The sequence below is a fragment of the Herpailurus yagouaroundi genome, unplaced genomic scaffold (genome assembly GCF_014898765.1).
Source record: "Herpailurus yagouaroundi ecotype Mexico unplaced genomic scaffold, PumYag 29, whole genome shotgun sequence".
Taxonomy (NCBI): domain Eukaryota; kingdom Metazoa; phylum Chordata; class Mammalia; order Carnivora; family Felidae; genus Herpailurus; species Herpailurus yagouaroundi.
Window position 1 is genome coordinate 107,357,930 of NW_024412377.1, and position 23,303 is coordinate 107,381,232.

At 36.5% G+C, this 23,303-nt stretch overlaps 3 protein-coding genes across 11 annotated transcripts in view; 1 reads left to right on the forward strand and 2 right to left on the reverse strand.

Annotated features, from left to right (window-relative positions):
• Positions 1 to 16,638, reverse strand: part of TRAPPC13 (trafficking protein particle complex subunit 13) — a 39,205-nt gene extending 22,567 nt beyond the window's left edge. For all 7 annotated transcript variants that reach the window (XM_040451974.1, XM_040451967.1, XM_040451961.1 and 4 more), the window contains exons 1-4: positions 16,525 to 16,638; positions 5,533 to 5,601; positions 4,919 to 5,018; positions 3,713 to 3,797 (exon numbers count right to left, since the gene is read on the reverse strand). In XM_040451974.1, the coding sequence (XP_040307908.1) occupies positions 3,713 to 3,797; positions 4,919 to 5,018; positions 5,533 to 5,601; positions 16,525 to 16,570 (300 nt within the window). In that variant the 5' untranslated portion in view covers positions 16,571 to 16,638. The remainder of the gene's footprint in view (positions 1 to 3,712; positions 3,798 to 4,918; positions 5,019 to 5,532; positions 5,602 to 16,524) is intronic.
• On the reverse strand, positions 12,654 to 16,636 carry SHLD3 (shieldin complex subunit 3). Its single transcript, XM_040451994.1, has 2 exons — positions 16,525 to 16,636; positions 12,654 to 13,606 (listed from the first exon to the last, which is right to left on the reverse strand). The coding sequence occupies exon 2, from the start codon at positions 13,489 to 13,491 to the stop codon at positions 12,736 to 12,738; it is 756 nt and encodes a 251-aa protein (XP_040307928.1). The 5' UTR covers positions 13,492 to 13,606; positions 16,525 to 16,636; the 3' UTR covers positions 12,654 to 12,735.
• Positions 16,639 to 17,291: 653 nt separating the features above from the next.
• The window catches only part of TRIM23 (tripartite motif containing 23), a 38,083-nt gene continuing 32,071 nt past the window's right edge, over positions 17,292 to 23,303 (forward strand). For all 3 annotated transcript variants that reach the window (XM_040452029.1, XM_040452047.1, XM_040452038.1), the window contains exons 1-2: positions 17,292 to 17,430; positions 23,019 to 23,181. In XM_040452029.1, coding sequence (XP_040307963.1) covers positions 17,350 to 17,430; positions 23,019 to 23,181 — 244 coding nt within the window. In that variant the 5' untranslated portion in view covers positions 17,292 to 17,349. The remainder of the gene's footprint in view (positions 17,431 to 23,018; positions 23,182 to 23,303) is intronic.

The following is a 23,303-nucleotide window of genomic DNA, read 5'->3' on the forward strand; positions in this document are numbered from 1 at the left end:
TGAGATTAACATGTCACTTTCAGTATAAGATCAAGCTGACCAAAAAAAAAAAAAAAAAAGGGGAAGTAAAGGTACAGGAGACCTAACAACACCAACAGTACATATCTAACTTTACCATGCTAATAGAAAATACACCTTCTTCTCAAATACATATATGATATTCATTAAAAATTAATATTAGGTCAAAAAGAAAACATTAACAAGTTCTACTGGAATAAAACAATAACAAAACTGATTATGATGCAATTAAACTACAGATCATTAACATTAGAGAACAAAAAAGCCTATTAAACAACAGTTTAATATCTGAAAAATCTATTAAACAACTCTTGGGTAAAAGAGGAAATACAAATAAAATGATAGAATTCTTTAAAAATAATCATAATGAAAACACTACCTATCAGAATCTGCAGGATATATTTAAAGCAGTCAATCAGAAGAAAATTCACTTTTATCAACAGAAATAAAAGAATAAAAAGTTAAAAATTAAATCCCTAGATGAAAAGCTAGAAAAGAACAAGGTAAACAATCAGAAGCACAAGAACGGAGCTCATTAAAAGCAAAAATCAATGAGGTAGAGAAAAAACATTAAATAAAAATAACAAAAATTCCTTTTTTGAAAAAAAAATTAAAATATATGAACCTTGAGCTAGTTTAATCAAGAGGAAAAAATAAAGGAAGCAAAATTATATAAAATAAGGAATAACCAGGGGAAAGTAACACCAAAAGAGAAGAAATTTTTAAGAGACTACTTTGCAGACCTGTATGCAAATAAATTTGAAAATCTACCTCAAGTGAATCATTTCCTAGAATGAAACAGTCTCACAAACTGTTATATAACATTAGACATAAAAAGCTTAAACAAACTGATCACAGGAATGAAAGTGCAAATGCTATCAAGAAACTTCCCCTATAAGACACACAATCCATAAGATTTCACAGAATTCTATACACCCTACAAAAACCAGATAGTCTAAATGCTCCAAATATATTGCTCCAAGGCACTGAAAATGAAGGAAAATTATCTAAATCTTTTATTAAGCAACCAAAATATCGACACCTAAAATTTGAGAGACAACATAAAAATGAAAACATAGGTGAATATTATGCTGTGCTTCCTGACCTATATCCTCTTAAGTTATTTTTAAGTCAAAAATGGCTTCTGTGCATATCGTGAATCTTAATGTCTTACCTGAGAAACTATGATAACTCTTGGGTGGGCACTGCACTGTTCAATAAACATTAGCTACTATTATTATTAAACACCCCTATCTTTATGGAAATTCAAATTGAATAAAGCCAACAGAAATATAAATACATATTTTACAGTAAGTATGCTATTATATTGCTTGTTCTTTTCAATATTAACTTAAATCATATGCATTTGCTGATTCACTCACCTTATGAAAATAAATTCATCCTTTACTGAAATGCCAGGAAAAAAGTGTATGTTCTCAAAGTTCTCAGAGTCAGACCTTTTCATAATAAATGTAGAAGGTGGCAAACTTTTTCTTTAAAGCTCAGATACCAAATACTTTAGAGTTTAGAACTCCCCAGTTGTAGCTTGAAATGTGCCACAGATGACACATAAATGAATGACTGTGGCTGGGTGCCAATAAAATTTTATTCATGGAGACTGACATTTGAATTTCATATAATTTTCACCTAACAAAGTAAGATTGTTTCTTTTCAATCATTTGAGAATGAAGAAACCGTTCCTAGTACAAAGGCCCTATAACAACAGGCAAGAGACCAAATTTGGCCAATATGCTATACAGTCTGCCAACCCCACCTAATAAAAGGCAGAAACTCCATTCATAGTATAACAAACATACATTTTGCATCCGGTTTCTGGAAGTTGGGTAATATATGAAATTTGGCATTATTGGCTCTCCGAGGACCTTTTCAATTCTAATACTTGCTGATATTTTCAAGCTCATATTTTTTAATGTTTATTTTTGAAAGAGAGAGCGTAAGTGGGGGAGGAGCAGAAAGAGAGGGGGATAGAGGATCCAAAGGTCTCTGTGCTGACAGCAGGGAGCCCGATGTGGGGCTCAAACTCACAAACCCTGGAGATCATGACCTCAGCTAAAGTCAAACGCTCAACCGACTGAACCACACAGGAGCCATTTCAAGCTCATTTTCATGGGACTTCCCTTTTGGCAAGGCTCTAGTAATCTAAACTCACCATGTGAAGACAGCTTTGGTGCCTTCTCTCTGACCTACAGTAAATTTTTACTTTATGTCCTTTCTCTTTCTGAATAAATTTCAGATTGTTTGAGTTAGCATAGTCTACCTCTTGACTTCTTTTTTATTAAAAAAAATTTTTTTTAGTGTTTTATTTATTTCTGACAGACAGAGCATGAATGGGGGAGGGACAGATAGAGAAGGAGACACAGAATCTGAAGCAGGCTCCAGGCTCTGGGCTGTTAGCACAGAGCCTGATGCATGGCTCGAACCAGTGAACCATGAGATCATGGCCTGAGCTGAAGTCAGACGCTTAACCAACTGAGCCACTCAGGTGCCTCACCTATCCCTTGATCTCTAAACTAATGTAACAATCTTCTAGCTGGTGTATTTGCTATAAACTATCCCATATAATGCTTTCATATCAATCTTCCAACACAGTGTGAATACCTTTGCTGACTGCCCACTGTCTTAAATTTAAAAAAGAAAAAAAAGGCTAAAACCTTCAGCTATAACCTTTCAAGATACTCCACTTTATGGCTACTACACATCTCTATAACTTTATCTATTTCTTCTTCTTTTTTTTTTTTTTTTTTTTGTTGTTGTTTATTTGTGAGAAAGAGAGAGTGAGCAGGTAAGGGACACAGAGAGAGGAGGACAGAGGATTGGAAGCAGGCTCAGCACTGATAGCACAGAGCCCAATGTGGGACTCGAACTAAGCAACGGTGAGAACATGAGCTGAGCCAAAGTTGGACGCTTAACTGACTGAGCCACCCAGGCCCCCCTAACCTTACCTACTTCTATGAAGTGAATTCTGTTCACTGCTACAAGAACACATTATGGATTCCTATGCCTCTGCTCCTCATTATCATGTCCTTCTTTTTCTCTAAATCCCACCATTCTTTAAAGATCCTGTTGTGTTCCTTCTCTTCCAATAGGCCTTTATGATTGATGCAATCCTCTGTGATCTGTCCTCCTCTTTCAAATTTTATTATGTTTATTACAAATTATTAACAAAAATTTAAATCCGTGACTGGTACATTTTCTCACCCAAGCTATCAAACCTTGGAGGACAAGGAAAAATGATTCTGTGCTTAGCATAGTATCTTAAAGTTTTAGGAGTTCAGTTAATGCTTGTTGTTAATGACAATTAAGAAGTCCAGTATCAAATGCATTTTTTTTTATAAGTAATAACTCTTAGATCTTCAGACTTTTTAAATTTTTTTTTCAACGTTTATTTATTTTTGGGACAGAGAGAGACAGAGCATGAACGGGGGAGGGGCAGAGAGAGAGGGAGACACAGAATCGGAAACAGGCTCCAGGCTCTGAGCCATCAGCCCAGAGCCCGACGCGGGGCTCGAACTCACGGACCGCGAGATCGTGACCTGGCTGAAGTCGGACACTTAACTGACTGCGCCACCCAGGCGCCCCAGTATCAAATGCATTTTAATGAAATTTCAGAAACATAAGAATAGAAATTAACAAGCTAAAAAATATATATATCCCAAACAAGAATGCCACTTACTTTTACTAATATATCTTTAACAACTTGATTGCTATCATTATGAACGCTGATATAACTGGAAAAGGTCTCTCCCAAAAATATATTCCTGTGAAATAAAATAAACTTTTAGGCAGAAATGCATTCGAGTTTTAACACAAATATTCTACTTGAACACCACTGAGAACTTTAAATGGAGAAGAATTTACTAAAGGATAGAGATCAGTTGAAATACCGCTTCAGCATTCCTTTGTGTACCTTAGACAGCTCATTCATTACCCAGTACAATTCAAAATACTGACTTATTCTATAAAACATGATATATATCTAGCCCTCAACTACTGCACAGCCACTTTCCTCAGATATAAGCCACTAAAATCAGATCCATGTTAAAGGTCTTTTGACTAATTACTTAAGAGGCTAGAAAAAGACAATTTTTGAAATAACTTATTCCCTGAATCTAGAGGAGACCCACTTAAGTAATTGGTATCAGTATTTTTTACCAATTTGTTTTATTTTTCTAAGTTGTTCTAATACAAATAATGATTACTGGATTTACCTTATGCTTTTATTGAAGTATATTTTATAAAAATACATGTTTATAAATATGTATTACAAAAAAATACAACAATATTTTACATGAATTTTTTATATGAATATATTTCCAAGCTTTCAAGACACTAGTCACATTCTGTAAACCTTTTTTTAAAAACCTGAAAAATTCCATGTGGTCTTAAATACTCTCAGTTGCAAACACAGTGAAACCAGAAGCTTCTACCTCATTAATAAACTAGAATAAGAGAAGAGCTAGCAGTAAGAAGGAATAAAAATTGAGAGTTCCTAATAAAAAGATAAGTCTGATAACTTATGCTGGGAAAGAGCTGTGTAAGTGAACAAAAAGTTGCTTCTGAAAGACATTTAGATGAAGTCAGTTAAAATAAAAGGAATACATGGTCATTAAAAAATACAGTAAGATCTAAAGAAGAAAGTTAAAATTTTATCATCCTAGAAACCCCTATTCATATTTTGGTAGGTTTCTTTTCTTTCTTTTTTTTTTAAATAAAAACTGCCCCGAATCATATAGTATAATTTTGGTAAAACTTTTTTTTTTTTTTACACCACTTAAATGTACAGGAGTATTTTTCCATTCCATAGTTATTTTATGAAAATATAATTTGTAATGGCTTTGAAGTACCGTTGCATGCTTTATGTCAATGTTATCATTCTTACCCAAAATTCTGTGGTAAAGTCAACATTTCTCCCAACATTAAAATTTCTGCACCATTTACGGTTGAAGGATCATCTCTCATGAGTTGGTTAAAGAGATCTCCTATAGAAAGAGAAAAACAGAAAATTCTAACATCTATGTTGTGAGTTTTACTTCCATTAAAGAAATAGCTGGGAGAAATATTTAATTAAAAAAAATTTAGTTTGTAACCTTCACTACAACAAATGTGTGCCAAAAAATTCTACTTTCACAGAGAATGAACACTTCAGAAACAAAGGAAAATGAAGGTCATGAAATATAAAATATAGATAACTCCAGTAATTTTAAATAAAGGGAATGCTAATACACATGTTGATGGGACATTTGAGGATAAATAAAATTTTAATATCATGACTATGAATATACTCCTCTTGTTGCCATAGGATAGCAACAGTCTCTTGGCTAAGAAATTATGAGTGAGACCTACCACTTAGAAAGCCACCACTCACATCATATAAAACCAGACAATAAAGAATGCAGCAAAGAGCATGAGACTGGCAAGACTATGCTTATTGCTAGGTAATACAGGCAGTCCAGGCTGCAACTTTTCCCTAGGTGCAAACAGAACAAAGCATACCAGGTAAGTCCTTTTCTTCACATGTCACTGGAATATTGGTGAATAAAGTAGGTTTAGTTAACCGCATCACTGTGAATTAAAAAAAAAAAGAAGAAAGAAAAATATTAATATTGCTTTGGGCCAGTATTCCCAAGTTGAGAGCATATTTCAATTCTATACTAACATCAAATATAACCTAAAAGCTTCCTAAATATTATGTACTTCCCCAAATAACACTAAACTATTATTAAATATTACTAAGATAGTAATTTATAACAAAAAATCTTACATGATTTATTTACAACCTCATTATAAAACTGTAAATGTAATATACCACATAATAGAAAAAGTGGAAAAGAAAGGAATTTTAAAGCTTAAGGTATAGGAGAACAAGACTTTAAAAAATATCCTGAGTGACTTCACTGTGAACAAAATATCAGCCTTACAGAGAAAAAAGTTTTGATGCACCATTTTGAACATCAAACCATAATTTTACACCAAAAGAATCTTTGTGAGCTTTCTCTCTCAGTTCTAATCACTGGCCACTGGAAGTTCAATAAGTGGACCTGTAAGTAATATTTTTCTATACAGAAATTACAAAGGTATCACTTAACCTATAGCTCTTTAAAATTCCAATTAAGGGGCGCCTGGGTGGCACGGTCGGTTAAGCGTCCGACTTCAGCCAGGTCACGATCTCGCGGTCCGGGAGTTCGAGCCCCGCGTCCGGCTCTGGGCTGATGGCTCAGAGCCTGGAGCCTGTTTCGGATTCTCTGTCTCCCTCTCTCTCTGCCCCTCCCCCGTTCATGCTCTGTCTCTCTCTGTCCCAAATAAATAAATAAACGTTGAAAAAAAAATTAAAAAAAAATAAAATTCCAATTAAAACTAAGATTTGTTCTTGGGACATAAAAGAATGTGTCTAAGTTTAGAAAAACAAGTAAAAATAAGCTAAGGAAATTAATGGGAAAAAATGAGGAAGAACTGGATTTACCATATATTAAAACATTTAAGTCTAAAATTAATTAATTGGTTTATTAATGTAAGACTATACAGATATATTAGTTTAAAAAGAGATTAGAATGCAGCCAAAGAAATCAACATTATAAACTGCTAGAACTGTTTAGCTATCTAGAAAAAATTTAAAAAATTAATATACGAATTCATTTCAAATATCAAGTAAAATGCCTATATATCAAATAGTTAACAGGCAAAAATTAAGCACAAAAAGGGAAAATTTATGTAATTTAGTTTAGTGTGGATAGGACATCCTAACTATTGAAACTATTGAAACATGCTAACTACTGAAAATCTTTTTCAATTATTTCTAATGACTGACATTTGATCACATCAAAATAAAGACCAAAATATAACATTAAAAATCATACAAACTTGTAAAATATTTCAGAAAATGCAGGGGTACCTAAGTGACTCAGTTGGTTAAGTGTCCAACTCTTAGTTTTGGCTCTGGTCATGATCTATCTCATGGTTTCTGGGTTCAAGCCCCCTGTCAGGCTCTGCATTGACAGTGCAGAGCCTGCTTGAGATTTTTCTCTTTCCTTCTCATGCCCCTGCTCATGCTCTCTCTCTGTCTCTCTCTCTCTTTCAAAATAAACAAACTCTAAAAAAAAAGTTCATTCAAATCAAACCCCCAAAACTTTAGACTAGTGACCTAAATGGTTATTCACAGTATAAGTGGTATTCATTAGCATATGTAAACATGTATCACCTAACTACTAACTAGTTATATCATTCATATTAAATTTAACACCTTTCTCATCTTGGTCTCAGCTTAAACATCATCTTTTCAAAAAAGAAATAACAGCTCACCTACTTCTTTCATAGCTCCTTGTATTCATCATGGACTGATATATGTACTTATTTACAACACTATGATCCAAAGTCCATGAGGTTTAGGCTCTTATGTATTATGTTTAGTTTTGTGGCTTTGTTGCTTGACATAGGTTCTGGCACCTAGTATATTCAATAGATCTTTGCCAAATGAAAGAATTAGTAACTCATCCAAATCCTCAAGTAAATGGTATTTTGAAGATGTAAGTTTCATGAACCAAGGGCACTAAACAACGTTATATTAAATAGATGGCTTTTGAGAGGTGCCTGGCTGGCTCAGTTGGTAGAACATGTAGCTCTCCGTCTCAGGGTTCTAAGTTCAAGCCCCATGCTGGGTGTAGAGCTTACTTAAGTAAAGTAAAAACAAAATAAAATTAAAAATAAAGTGGGGCTCCTGGGTGGCTCAGTCGGTTAGGCGTCCGACTTTGGCTCAGGTCATGATCTCGCAGTTCGTGGGTTCGAGCCCCGCATCAGGCTCTGTGCTGACAGCTCAGAGCCTGGAGCCTGTTTCATATTCTGTGTCTCCCTCTCTCTCTCTGACCCACCCCTGTTCATGGTCTGTCTCTCTCTGTCTCAAAAATCAATAAACATTAAAATAAATAAATAAAATAATATAAAATAAAATAAAGTAAAATCATAATATACATAGATAGCTGCTGATATAGGCAACAGATGTTAACCTTAAAATTTCTGAAATCACTTGCAGAGCTAATATTTAATGAGCATTTACTAGTGCTAGACTGTGCTAAATATCACACATTCAAGTCTCAGGACTACAAATTTGGTACCACTGTCCACCTTTTATATATAAGAATAATGCTTCCAGAGGATAATTTGCCTATAAAAGATTATATAGCGGCACCTGGGTGCCTCAGTTAAGCATTGAACATTTGATTTCCGCTCAAGGTCCTGAGATGGAGTCCTGCATCAGGCTCTACCCTGGGCTGGAACCTGCTTAAGATTCTCCCTCTTCCTCTTCCTCATGTGCTCTCAAAATATATATATGTATACATATTATATACACATATATATATTTGTATATATACATATATATACATATACATATTTGTATGTATACATATATATATACACATATATATACATATACATATACACACATATATATACACATACACACACACATATATATGTTTATAAATTTTTAAAAAAGACTACATATCAGGTGGCAGAATTGGATTTGAGCTCAGGTAAATTCACTTGATTCAAAATAATTATCTGGGGGCATTGGGTGGCTCAGTTGATTAGAGGACTGTTGGTTTTGGTTTAGGTCAAAATCTCAGGGTTTATGAGACAGAGCTCCACATCAGGCTCTGTGCTGCACAGAGCCTGCTTGGGATTCTCTCTCTCTCTCTCTCTCTCTCTCTCTCTCTGCCCCTCTCCTGCTTTCTTGCTCTCTCAACATAAATAAATAAACATTAAAAAATAATTCTCTGTATGATTAATTATAAGCTTAGGGTCATAAACCCAGAATGTAAGGCCTTACCAGAAACATCTTATGGGAATTCAAAACAGGACTATATATCAAGCAGAATATTTAACAGGTAAAGATCACTGACCTGGCATGGGAAGTGTTCGGGTAGCTGTTTCTAACTTTCTACTTCATTTTTTGGCTATTTAGGGTCTTTTGTGGTTCCATACAAATTTTAGGATTGTCTGTTCTAGGTCTGAGAAGAATGCTGGTACAATTTTGATTGGGACTACACTGTAGATTGCTTTGGGTACTAGTGACATTTTAACAATATTTGTTCTTCCAATTCAATGGAAAAGTTTTTCCATTTCTTTTTGTCTTCTTCAATTTCTTTCATAAGTTTTCTATAGTTTTCAGCATACAGATCTTTAACATCTTTGGTTAGGTTTATTCCTAGGTATTCTATGGTTCTTTGTGCAATTGCAAATGGGATCGATTTCTTGATTTCTCTTTCTGTTGCTTTATTATTGGTGTATAGAAATGCAACCAATTTTCTGTACGTTAATTTTGTAACCTGCAACTTTGCTGAATTCATGTATCAGTTCTAGCGGCTTTTTGGTGGGGTCTTTTGGGTTTTCCATGTAGAGTATCATGTCATCTGCAAAAAGTATAAGTTTGACGACTTCTTTGCCAATTTGGATGCCTTTTACTTCATTTTGCTGTCTGCTGATGCTAGGATTTCCAACACTATGTTAATCAACAATGGTGACAGTGGATATCCCTGTCGTGTTCCTGATCTCATGCGGAAAGCTCTTCAGTTCATTTTTAATTAGGAAAGCAGATTTAAATTATGCACAACCTGAAGGGGATATCAAAGGGCTGTAAAAATGATATATACAGTTTTTCACAATCTAAATATCTAACACTCTAAGCTCACTTTTTACATTTATTCATTTATTTATTTTGAGAGAGAAAGCACAACTGGAGGAAGGACAGAGAGAGGGGAAGAGAGAATCCCAAACAGGCTCCATACCATCAGCACAGAGCCCGACTGTTGGCTCAAACCCACAAGCCATGAGATCATGACCTGAGCTGAAGTCAAACACTTAACCAACTAAGCCACCCAGGCTACCCTCTAAGCTCACTTTTAACACCAAGTGGTCTTTATTCCCCATTTTTTTTTTCATTTCAGAAGAAGCTAAATCTTAAGACAAAATACACTCTCAAATATTGAAACACTTTTTTAAAAGTGTCCTTGAAAACACATGATTTCACTCATATGTGGAATTTAAAAAACAAAACAAACAAGCAAAAGGAAAAAAAAGAGACAAACCACGAAACAGACCTGTATAGAGAACAAATTAATGGTTACTAGAGAGGAGGTGGGTGGGAGCATGGGTTAAATACACGAAAAGGATGAAGGAATGCACCTGTTGTATTGAGCACTAGGTATTGTATGGAAGTATTCAACCACTCTTTCGTACACCTGAAACTAATATTACATGTATGGTAACTAATTGGAATTTAAATTAAAAATTATAGGGGCCTCTGGGTGGCTCAGTCATTTAAGCGTCCAACTTTGGCTCAAGGCATGATCTCTCGGTCCGTAAGTTCAAGCCCCGCATCAGGCTTTGTGCTGACACCTCAGAGCCTGGAGCTGCTTCCAATTCTGTCTCTCTCTCAAAAATAAACATTAAAGAGAAAAAAAAAAAAACTTATAGAAAGTGTCTTTGAGTTCACCCAAACATGTAGCCAACTTATTTGCTTATTATATACTCAAATTTCCATTGTGTATCAAAGTCTTATTGAGGCTAGTTTTTGCTGATTCTATGATTTTTATGGTATGAGACAATAAGGGGGGGGTAAAAAACAACCCTCTATTAAAAATAAAAAGTTCCCAAACTGGTATTAAAAATATATTTTCTTCAGGATCCCCTGAGTGGCTCAGAGAGTTAAGTGTCCGACTTTGGTTCAGGTCATCATCTCACAGCTCCTGAGAGCGAGCCCCGTATCTGGCTGTCTTCAGACAGCACACAGCCCGCTCCAGATCTCTGTGCTCCTTTCTCTGCCCCTCCCCAACTTGCCCACATGCTCTCCCTATCAAAAATAAATAAAAATTTAAAAAAAGAAACCTTTTAAAAATATGTTTTCTTCATATTTTCAAAGAGGGTAAAAATCAGCAGGGGTGGAGGTGGGGATAGCAGTGGGTAAGAAACACTATCATTTTATGGACTCAAAGAAAACTACTATAAAGCACAGTTCATTATAATGCAGATTCTTAAACACAAACTGGGAAAGCCCTGTTAGTAATATAAAACTATCTCATTATTTGAAGGAAGATCCAAAGTATGCCCCTACCAAATACAGACTTAAAATGCAGTATTCCCTGTCTTATAACAAATTAATGAACCTCAAAAATTACACATAATGTTGGCTGGAAAAGAGCAAATACCAATAAAAGCAAGGCTTAAAAAACAAACAAACTGGCAGACGGAGTGCCTGGGTGGCTCAGTTGGTTAAACATCTGACTTTGGCTCAGGTCATGATCTCATGGTTGTGGGTTCGAGCCCCACTTCAAGCTCTGCGTTGACAGCTCAGAGCCTGGGGCCTGCTTTGGATTCTGTGTCTCCCTCTCTTTCTGCCCCTCCCTTGCTTGTGTTCTCTCACACTCTCTCTCTCTCATAAATAAATAAACGTTAAAAAAACTGTCAAAGGAACTCCTAGGTGGAATTTAAAAAACAAAACAAACCAGCTAAAGGAAAAAAAAGGTAATTGATAGTCTTATATTCAGCTCTGAATGTTAGATCAGGTTCTTAGTCAAAAATTGAGGAGGCCGGGGCGCCTGGGTGGCGCAGTCGGTTAAGCGTCCGACTTCAGCCAGGTCACCATCTTGCGGTCCATGAGTTCGAGCCCCGCGTCAGGCTCTGGGCTGATGGCTCGGAGACTGGAGCTTATTTCTGATTCTGTGTCTCCCTCTCTCTCTGCCCCTCCCCCATTCATGCTCTGTCTCTCTCTGTTCCAAAAATAAATAAACGTTGAAGAAAAAAATTAAAAAAAAAAAATTGAGGAGGCCAAAAAGAGTATGTGACTTTCAGCCCAGTGCCAAGTCAAATATTCACTGTAAACAGCAAATAGTGTCATGTATAGAGCCATCCTCATTGGAACTCACACAGACCCTTGATTTACTTATGAAATTCGGGTTTCATCTATTATCTTATAAATAACTTTTAGAAATTTTCAATAAATTATGAAAAAGATAGGCTTGAGGTTACAAACTAATGAACTGGGCCAAGTTCAACTTGTATATATACATTTTGCTTGGAAAGAACTTAAAAAAATTAAATTAGAATCTTCTTACAGTTCAGAGTCCTTAACCATATTCTACAGTCTTGCCTATCTAGTCCCTGAATGATTTCAAGTTTGTGAAGTGAAATGCTGGGCATTCTGAGCACATTATATTAAAGTTAATCATTATGCAGGAGCTCATCTTAGAAATTCTCCAGAACAACGGTCTTTAGTCATTTGCTCAGTTGGCAAAAGAAGTTAAATTCATATGATAGTCCACTTTTTTCCATTGAATTTGAGTTAACATTTATCTAAAGGTAGACAACTTGTCAGGGAAAAATAAAATTATGGTACTGCTACCATTTCTTAGAGTAAATGCTGTTAGTATTTTATCAAATGCTGTCATAGATTCACCTTCCTGTATACATTGTTCTTGAGTTAACAGACATGCCTAGGAACTCACCTGATAGTCATTTACTTCTAGGAAACAAACTATACATATCACCACACAATTTTTTACAATATTAAGAATGAATAGGCTATATGACTGAAGGGTCAAATAAAAAAATTAAGTCATCTAAAATTTAAAAACTCATAAAAAATTTATTGATTTCAGATCACAGTTCATTCAGGATATTCTTCTCTTTCACAATCAGTGGAATTCATTACATACTAAAAATAACACCATATTTACGTACACATAAATTCATTTTCCCAGTAAGAGCTAATCTACCTTTAAGAAGATTTCCCACATATTCACAGTACATAATATCACAGAACACCCATATTTGGTCTAAGTGTCTCTGAATTGTAGCATTACAAGATGGAAGTTCATTGTGCCTGATAATTTGATTGAGTTTTGCCCAAATGTCTTCCAGAGTTTGGTTGTTACAAATAGTGTGCTCTATAGTCCATCTTGCCCTATAAAGTGAATGCAAATTCAGTGCCTTTAAACTATCTTGCAATTTTTTAGACAAAGGAAAAATATTTTCAGTGCAATTACTGTTGGGAAGTGAAACACTCCAAAACCTCTTCTTATGCTGTCTTCCCTTTTCTGATTGCTTATCTAGATTTCCAGAATTAGTCTGTTCATTCAGTGTGTGTGACTGGATTAAGTGCTTTTCTTTTTTTAAATTAGGTTGAAATTCCAAAAGATCTATTGTGCAATCATAACTCTGTGATTTAACATCATGTTCTGAAATGGTTAAGTACAGTTTCACATCTTCAGCTGCCTCTTCAGAAATCACAGGTGGTGATCTTTTAGGTTTGAGTGGAAGTTTGGACCCATCATGAGAAAACCAAGGAATAAATCTTGATAGTGGACGTGTAGGAAAGTCTTGAAGTGCTTTCTCTGCAATTTTTGACAGTTGTGTGGGATCATTCTCATATGGTCGATAATGTAATATTACTTCTGTAGTCATTCTGCAGTAATCCAGTCACTCTTAATGAAGAGAAAATTTCTTAGATGTGCTCCTCAGCGCTAGAATGTAATTTATAATTACAAGACTTTCTTTCCAAATCAGAGGGAATCAGGACCTAAAGCGGAAGTATTGCAAAGAATAAGATATGGTAGGGATAACCTACACACAAATAGGGAGAAAAGAAAAAACAAAACCAATCCCAATATGATATTTTACCAAGTGTTGTTGGTAAATGTGAATGGAATCCACAAAATTGGAAACCCTCTGTCTCACCAAAATAAGGGATCTGGATTAAATGCCTGGTAAGCCTCAAACTGCTAGTAGTCAACACATTTAGATCAACATGTAAATATTTATAAGTATTGTCATTAATATATTAGGTAATAATCTTAAGACTATAGCAGAAACAAAGGGTAAATTAGTGATTCCTAGGATATTTTATTCATTTGAAGAGAACAAAAATGTAATAATACTTAAAACTTTGAGACATTAATTGAGGAAAATGAAAATCATTGTGATTTTTGATGCATTGAAAAAAATAGATTTTATACTTTAAAATGATATGAATTCTACCAAATACATAGATACACTACTTAACGATTTTCATCCCCAATACTAAGCACCAATAACATGAAAATAAATTGTGCATTTTAACCAGGCTGGGAACTGGTCTTGTTAAAAAGTGTCCTTAGTATAAACGGGGCACTTTCACACTATCAAGACATTAGTACCATGGCTTCTGAATTCCAATTCAGAGGAGGAACAAGAAGGCTAGACTTTAATATTTTTTTTTTCCTTTTAGAACAAAGAAGTCTTCAAGCTGTCCCAAATTGGGTCACTGATAGTAAGTTCTAGCATACAGTTAGGCTTCCAAAGTTGCATGAGCCACAATGCAAGCTCTTTCAAATCCTAATTACTGTAGAAAAAAAATGAGAGGTTCTCCCCAAATCATTAGAGAACTCCTTGAAGGGGTTCTTCCATTACTAGAATGGCCATAGGTGGGGACTCCTCTCATGATGTCATAATACTCATTTGATCACCAATTTTGAAGAGTCAGAAGTAATTAATTTCATCATGATTCTTTTCGCCTGTTAATGTCCACTGATTTGACAACTTAAATTCATAAATGACTGTGATCCTTAACACCCATAATTCTTAACATGAATCTAGACATAGCATACTCTTTTTTTTTTTTTTTATGTTTATTTTTGAGAGAGAGTGAGACAGATTGTGACCAGGGGAGGGGTAGAGAGAGGGAGACAAAGAATCTGAAGCAGGCTCCAGGCTCCGAGTTGTGAACACAGAGCCCCACGTGGGACTCGAACCATGAGATCATGACTTGAACCGAAGTTGGTCACTTAAACGACTGAGCCACCCAAGCGCCCCTAAACATAGCATATTCTTAATTTTTTTTTTTTAACATTTATTCATTTTTAAGAGTGAGAGAGACACAGTGTGAGCAGGGGAGGGGCAGAGAGAGAGGGAGATGCAGAATCTGAAGCAGGCTCCAGGCTCTGTGCTGACAGCTCTGAGCTGTCACCTGTCAGCACAGAGCCCGACGCAGGGCTCGAAATCAGAGACCTGGAGATCATGACCTGAGCTAAAGTCGGAAGCTTAACTGACTGAGCCACCCAGGTTCCCCTAAACATAGCATATTTTTAAAACAATAATGCTTTTATTTTTTTCTTTCCTTTACACTTTCACACTTTAAGATACTGCATTGAGAATTATTTTTGTTTGAAAATATGCAATGTTGTACTCTGAGGATGATGAAGTTGTGACAGCTCATTTTTTTACATATATAAGAAAGTGAACTTAAATGATCATATAAGTTGGTACACATGGCATCCAACAATCAGTACAATTAGACTTGTTAAAATCTTGAAAGTTTCTTAAATTTCTGAAAGATATTAATATCTATTTACATACTTGATATGGGATTAAGAAAGAACATGACAGTTTCTTTTCCTTTTTCTCCAGAAAGAACCCATCTCAGTGTAACTCATTTGCTCAGGCTCAGCTTACAGGTCATATATCTATATTAATATTGTTGTTTTTCAGCTCTATAGTCAGAGACAGATTTATTAAACCGAGCTATCAGTATATGCTTTTATGTTACAAATGAGACTGCTGAGCTTCTGGAATGTTTAATGCCTACATCATAACTGTGTACAAGATAATGCTCCGTCAAAATGGATGCCAAAAGAAGGTAAGTGAAATTCAACTGAATTCAAATGTCTATCCAATCTCTCTTCTCAGCTCAGTTCAAGAAGTTATTGGAAACCACACAGTAGAGCATCCAAGAAATAAGAAGTGTGTTTGGGGAAGTAGAAAACAGATGAAATACAGCTGAAAGCATTTTAAATAAAAGGTTTTCAGAAAACAGTAATTCCAGAAAACTCTGCCCTGTTCGTTTTCCCTAAATAATAATACAATTACATCATCAAACTTACTAAAAATTTTCTGCTGTGTACAGAAAATGAAAGCTGACATCAATTTTCCCACATCCACACTACTTTGAAGTAAACTGCAATAAGTTATAGCAAATCTAAATTATACGTTGTTGTACTATGTGTCTCAAAACCCTTGGCACTGCTAAAACTAGACTAATTTTGCTGATCAAACTGAAGACTGGTAACTTCGTCAGTGCTACACAAAGACACAAGAGACAAGGAAAAATCACCGGAGATGCCTACTGTACATCATCTTGGCTCACAGGGCTCTAGGGACGTTAGCTTCTCTGACTAAAACCGGTCTGGTTACTGCAAGCAGCATATAAAACAACGAGTGATTTATCAGGTATCTATTACATTCTAGAGGAATGCAACATAAGTCTCTCAAACCTAAAAAGCAAAGAAGAAAAATTGCTTCCTTCCTCTCGGCGCCGAAGGACACAGCAAGAATGCAGGAACTAATGGTGTTTACGAAGGACGAGGCCTACATCCCCGGGACCAGGCCTAGGTGGCAAAGGCTTCGAGAACTAGCGAGAGAACAGAAAACAGACTAAACGCAGTCAGGTTCGTGAAAGTTTACCTTTCAGGGCCAGCAGGTGCTCCTGTTTGGGGGGATTCACTTCCATGTTGAACGGCACTTTCGACCCACTGCCTACGGCAGCTGGGTAGGTTCAAAGCAGCCCGGAAGAAAACAGTAAAGCGTACGTTCGGGAAAATCGAATGCACTCCCAACAGTTTCGGCTGGTAGTGCCTTAAATTCTCTTCTTACGACGTCCTTTAGGGACTCAACGGCTTCTTTTCACCAAAGCCATCTCTTATTTCTTAGCGATTTATACATAAAATACTTCTCTGTTTTCCAGCCACAAATCACACATAGCGTCTTCCAGAAACCACTCCTCGCTGACAGTACATAGCCCCACAGGTAACTACATGGCGGAGTGGGGGGGGGGGGAAGAAAAAAAAAAAACCCCAAAAAAACCTAGTGTGGCATCCTGGGATTTGTAGTTTAAACAAAAACCGCACTGCATGCAGGGAGATGTAGTCTCCCGAAGTCCTCACGTCTATTCTGCAATTAGGAAGCGATCGTTTCTAAAACGGGAGTTTCACTCCAAAATTTTACTTCTTGTTTTATCCTTTCTTTTTTCTTTCTTTAATTTTATTCCTTCCATACTTCAGTCTCCTAAATAACAGCAATAAAAACATCAAAGCGTTCATACACAGGGAACGGCTTCCCAAGAGCTAGGGACTGGCAGGAGGAGGAGCTCTGAGGTCGGCCCAGCCGTGCCCGGCGTCGTACTGCGCCTGTGCGGTAGCGGCGAGCGCCGAGGCCTCTGGGTAGAGGGTCCTACCCCGCCCCTTAGTTGAAGGCGGTGACGGCTGCTTCTGCGGCACCGCTCCTCCTAGGATGGCTACCCTGGTTGTAAACAAACCTGGAGCGGGACTAGACAGTGGCCGTCAGGGCAGCCGGGGTACGGCCGTGGTGAAGGTGAGGGACTTTGCGTGCTCCGTTCTCCACCTTCGGCCTCCCTTCGGTTTATCCCTGAGTTCTGGCGGCGGCGCCCCGGCCGTCTTCGGGCAGGATGCGCGGCCTTTGCGTCCCTCTCGGCTTTCCATGCCTTGTTCCCCACTCCGCGATCTTTTCTCTTTGCGGGCGTGAAGTTGCCTGGTCTTCTGTTCATACCAGTTCTTTACTTGACATCGCCGATGGGGATATTTGTGAAGATGATCGTATGGGCCTGTAAGACTGACTTCGGCCGGTCTTTTCCCTAGATCCTCTGCTTTTGGTTAAGTTCAACAGGCATTAGCTTATTTTTACTAAATTGAACCATTATTATCGCTAGGTACTATATTAAGTATTGTAGCTCGTTAATAATCTACCTATGAAGTATATGATCATTACCGTTTTGCAGGTGAGGAAACTCAGGTTTGGGTTAACACAGTGAGCCAGGGTTGACTGCCTTTAAAGTCTGGTTTTCATTATCACACTAATTTCTAGGCGTGTATTAGTGGTTGATCTGCCCCCTCCTCTCTTGGTAGTACAGTCTTTCAACACTTGAGAAGTCTCCCAGCAGCAGCATGGTTGGGCAATAACGTTAAGGTATACCAATTGCCTATGGTTTGAGGTTTGAAATTCTACCATGCTTGAGTGCTTCAAAATGCATTTGCTAAAACATCAATTGAAATACGTGGGATTCACGTTTCCCCTTCACTATATAGTCATGGAAAGATTTGGAAGGGAGAACTGATCTCAGTCGTTTGTAGAAGACTTTCAGGATTATCATAATCTCAGTTATTGGTATTTCTCATTACTGGTTACATATTAGAATAACAGGATTTAAAAAAAATACCCTAGTTATGCACACTTCCTCCTCCAGTTCTGATTAACCTGACATAAGTATATTTTTTTACAGTTCCAGAATTGATTTTAATGTGCAGCTAGAGTTGAGAACTACTATACCAGATAATATCTGAAGTTCTTTTAAGATCTTGGATAATAGGCACCTAATGTTGGGTTTAGATGACAACAAATGATATATTTCTGCTTACAAGTATATTATCAATCAGTGTTGGTGGCTTTTGATTCATCTGACCTTTATATATCAGTGAAGTTATTCTGAAGGTACATGGCGTATCTGAGATACAGAGGGAGCCCTGTTAGGCATGTTGTATGGTTGAGCATTTATTGATTTGTGCTTTATCTAAGTAGAGAATTCCTAAAGATAATTTTGTGAATTAACTTGAGTCAGTAAGTTGTAATTAGAATGGATATTATTGCTGTATCTATCTTTGTTACCCTTAGTTGCCTTAAAATCTCAAAAATATACTAAAGTCTGATATAATTCAAATTTATTACAGTACAGAGTTTAATATGTTAGAGCTTCACTTCGTTCATCTTTATCTTTTTTTTTAAACGTTCATTCATTTTTTTGAGAGAGCATGAGCGGGATGGGGCATAGAGAGAGGGAAACAGAGGATCTGAAGCAGGCTGCACAGCGAGGCCTGGTAGGCTCGAACTCACAAACTGAGATCATGACCCGACCTGAAGTCAGGCACGCAACTGCCTGGGCCGCCCAGGTGCCCCACATTTTTGTCTTTATATGTAAAATGTGCCTGAGCTGTGCGGTAGGATAGTCTTTTTTGGCAAGATCCTTATGCTGTAATTTTTAGGGAGTATGGTGGCATAAATTTAAAAAACAAAAACAAACTCACTGTCATTTTCATAGATGAAAGCAGAAATTATTCATTGGAAGGTGAAAGTTGAAATATATGATGCTAATACGTAAAATGACCTATTTAAAGAACAAGCTGAGAGTGACATGGTTTTTTCACTAGAAAAAGACAAAAATCTAACATTCTGAAATTGACATTCAAAAAGGAAAAAGGAATCAGGAAAGTTTCTTTTGAAGAGTGAGTCTCCTTAGCACTTTTAAAATATGGTCTGGTTTATTAAAGTTTTATTTACATGTGATAAGTTTGTAGCTCTCCTTGGCATATTTGTGAAGTTTATAAAATTAAGAGCTTTTCTCTTATCTAGGATTTAATTTCTTGGGCTTTTAGCCACACTTCCTAATGATAAATACTGAAGAAAGAATGTCTTACTCTATTGTTAACTGAGTTGATGTGAAATAATCTAATAACTTTATTTTTGGACCCATGTTTGGTTTGTAAATCAGTTGTATGTTGCTAGTGCTTTTTGAAAAAACCTGTGGTAGCAACTTAAGTTTTTTTATCTTCTGTAATTATGGGGTCACAGATACAAGGTATGAATGGACTAAGTAAAATTTAATTTGATTCTTTGAAGTATACAGTCATAAACAAGTTTATGTTAGAATAGCAAGAACATCTATTAAAAATGTTGCATTTGTTTTACATCTAATTGTGTTGTATCTTTTCTATATTTGATCGAATTTGATATTTAAGTGAGGATGTTTAAAAATTTTTTTAATGTTTTATTTATTTTTAAGACAGAGAGAGACAGAGCATGAGTGGGGATGGGGCAGAGAGAGAGGAAGACACAGAATCTGAAGCAGGCTCCAGGCTCTGAGCTGTCAGCACAGAGCCTGATGTGGGGCTCGAACTCACAAGCTGTGAGATCATGACCTGGGCGGAAGTCGGACGCTCAACCGACTGAGCCACCTGGGCGCCCCTAAGTGAGGATGTTTAAATAAAAATTCTTTCCTGCCTTTTTTAAAAACGTAGGTTAAATTTAAGTTTGTATATATAACATAATTTATGTGTAACTGTTTCTAGCTATTTCCCTTCCTCATAGGGAACCACTATTCTAGTGTAATTAATTTCCTTTATAGCCTGCTAGAAAGTTAGTATGCCTGTATAAAAACATATATATAAATATATGCTCTTTCACTCCTCAGTTTAATGCAAAACCTATGTATTCTATGTATCATTTTTCACTTTGCTTTATTTGTGTGAAAGCATTCTGTTTGTGTACATAGAAAACTTCCTCTTTCTCCGTAGACTGCATAGTTTGCAGTACATGAATATACTATATTTTCTAGTCTGTACTGGTACATATTTACTTTGTTTCCAATCTTTTGCAAATGTAAATGGTGCTATAAGGAATAACAGAGACTGCTTCACACATGTGTAATATATTTGTAGGATAAATTCCTGGAAATAGAATTAGTAAACCATGTAGGGGTGCCTGGGTGGCTCAGTTGGTTGAACATCCGACTCTTGATTTTGGCTCAGGTCATGATCCCAGGATCATGGGATCCAGCCCCATGTTGGGCTTTGTGTTGGGTGTGGAGCCTGTTTGAGATATTCTCTCTGTCTCTCTCTCTCTCTCTCTCACTCTCACTCTCGCTCCCTCCCCCTCTGCCCCTCTCCCTCCTTTCCCCCTATCTTTCTCTCTCCCTCTGCTCCTCTCCCCTGCTGGTGCACTCTCTTAAAAAAAAAAAAAAAAAAAGAATACCTGCTTTCCCACACTTTCACCAGCACAACAAAGAGTTATTGACCTGTTTGATCCAATCTGAAAACTGAAAACAGTATTTTGGTGTAGGTTTAATTGCATTTCAAAGTTTTTTGAGTTAGATTGGACATCTTTTCATGTATTTAAAGAGTTGTTTTCATGTCTTTTTCTGTGAACTATGTATTACATATAAGACTGTCTTGAACCATACTGGGATGCAAGCCAATTAGAAGTTATGAATTTACAGTGAAAAATGTTTGTATTTCATGCACTAAGTCCAAATTAATTACAGAGCTAATATTTTTAATATATTAAGTGTGATTTCCACTAAGCATTTTCTGGTTTTTGTCTTGCATTATTTACTTGTTGGGGGATGGTGGTTGGGTTGGACTGTTGAAAACAATTTTTTTTTTAAGTTTATTTATTTTGAGAGAGAGAGTGCAAATGGAGGAACAGAGAGAGAGAGAGAGAGAGAGAGAGAGAGTCCCTGCACTGTTAGTGCAGAGCCTGCTGCAGGGTTTGAACTCAAGAACCATGAAATGGCGACCTGAGCCAAAGTTGGATGTTTAATCTACTGAGTCACCTAGGTGCCTCCCCTCTTTTAAAAAACTTTTATTTTGTCAGACTTTATTTGACCAACCACTGGTGTGCTTATTTGTTTGGAATGCCCTGTTTCTGGGGGCTTTTTGGTCTAACAGGGAAAGACAGGCTGGAAAGCCAGTAAGGGAATTAAAGTGCTCTGGGGTGTTAAGATTAAACACTTATCCATGGTGCATGATGGCCCAAGGGATAGTGTGCTCATTTCAGTTGGACTGACCTGTGTGGGTAGGCTGAGAGATATAGTTGTTTAGAAATTTGTTAGTTTACTAATGTTAAAAAGAGGATCCACAAGAAAAATGTCTGTTTAGCTATTTCCTCAGCATCAGCATAAAGAAAGAGGCAAAAACAGTTTATCCTGTTCTAGGAACTACAAATTGTTTCATATAGTTTGAGAATAGAGTCTGAAGGGGGTTGCAGTAAAGCAGTAGGACAGAGGACAGATTGTAGTAGGTCATGGATGACAGACATAAGAGTTTGTGGCATAATTGTTCAACGTGGGTATTAAAAAAAATAAAATTCTGAAACATTTCAGCTATATTTGGAAGTAACAGTACTAACAGTACTTCATTAATAAAAATATAGGTTGTTGACTTAATTCTAAAAGCACTCATGTGCTTGGGAATCAATATGCTGATTTTTGTTGCCTTTCCTTTGACTGCATGGCCTTGGGCAAGTCATGTGCCTGTAATTGGAACTATATAGACAAAATATTTTCTTTTCTTTTTTTTTTTTTTTTTTAAATTTTTTTTAACGTTTTTATTTAGACAGAGAGAGACAGAGCATGAACGGGGGAGAGGCAGAGAGAGAGGGAGACACAGAATCGGAAGCAGGCTCCAGGCTCTGAGCCATCAGCCCAGAGCCCGACGCGGGGCTCGAACTCTCGGACCATGAGATCGTGACCTGAGCTGAAGTCGGACGCTTAACCGACTGAGCCACCCAGGCGCCCCTAGACAAAATATTTTCTAACCGAGGGGAATTATTTATTAATTGAGAACAAGGAGTTGAAATTTAAGTCTTAGCTGATTTCTTGTCTTTACATTATATAATATAAACACTAGAAGATACTTGAAAGTTACAGTCTTTTCTGAACAGGTTCTTTATTATTTACAAGGGTTAAATGTCACCCTAGTACATATTTCAGATTATTTTTGTTAAAATTAATGATGATTTTTGGGGGGTAATTTTGGAGAAATTGCTTAAGAATGCAACTTCGGTAGAATTATATAGTGTACAGATTCCGATATAATGAATCAAGTCATAATTTTCAAAGGATAAAGATGATATTAATTTACATTATTTTTGTCCCTAACACTTGACATTTCAAGGAGATTTCACTATGATATAGTTTTGGTAGGGTCTGTCAGATGATATGATAAAAAGATGATTTAAGGTTTTACAATCTAGACTATTTTTTTTTCATGGAGAAATAAAGTGACTTAGAAAGATTGATTTAATATGTTCGATCAAGTTTTTTTTTTTTTGGCCTGAAGTATGTATGCTTTTAAGATCATTTAAAGAGCACATGTTCCCATGCCAATTATTAGGTGCTGGAGTGTGGAGTTTGTGAAGATGTCTTTTCTTTGCAAGGAGACAAAGTTCCTCGCCTTCTGCTTTGTGGCCACACAGTCTGTCATGACTGTCTTACCCGCCTGCCTCTTCATGGAAGAGCAATCCGTTGCCCTTTTGATCGACAAGTAACAGATCTAGGTAGGAAGATATATTGTATTTAAGATTGAAAATTGTTTGGTTTATTTGTGTGAAAAGGAGTTTGTATAGTCATTGATTACTGTAGGGTTCTAGGTTAGAAGAGATGTATGGAAAAGGATTAT

What these genes read in the sequence shown, in the direction of transcription:
- SHLD3 (XM_040451994.1), bottom strand. Translation starts at nt 13,491, where the DNA reads ATGACTACAGAAGTAATATTACATTATCGACCATATGAGAATGATCCC.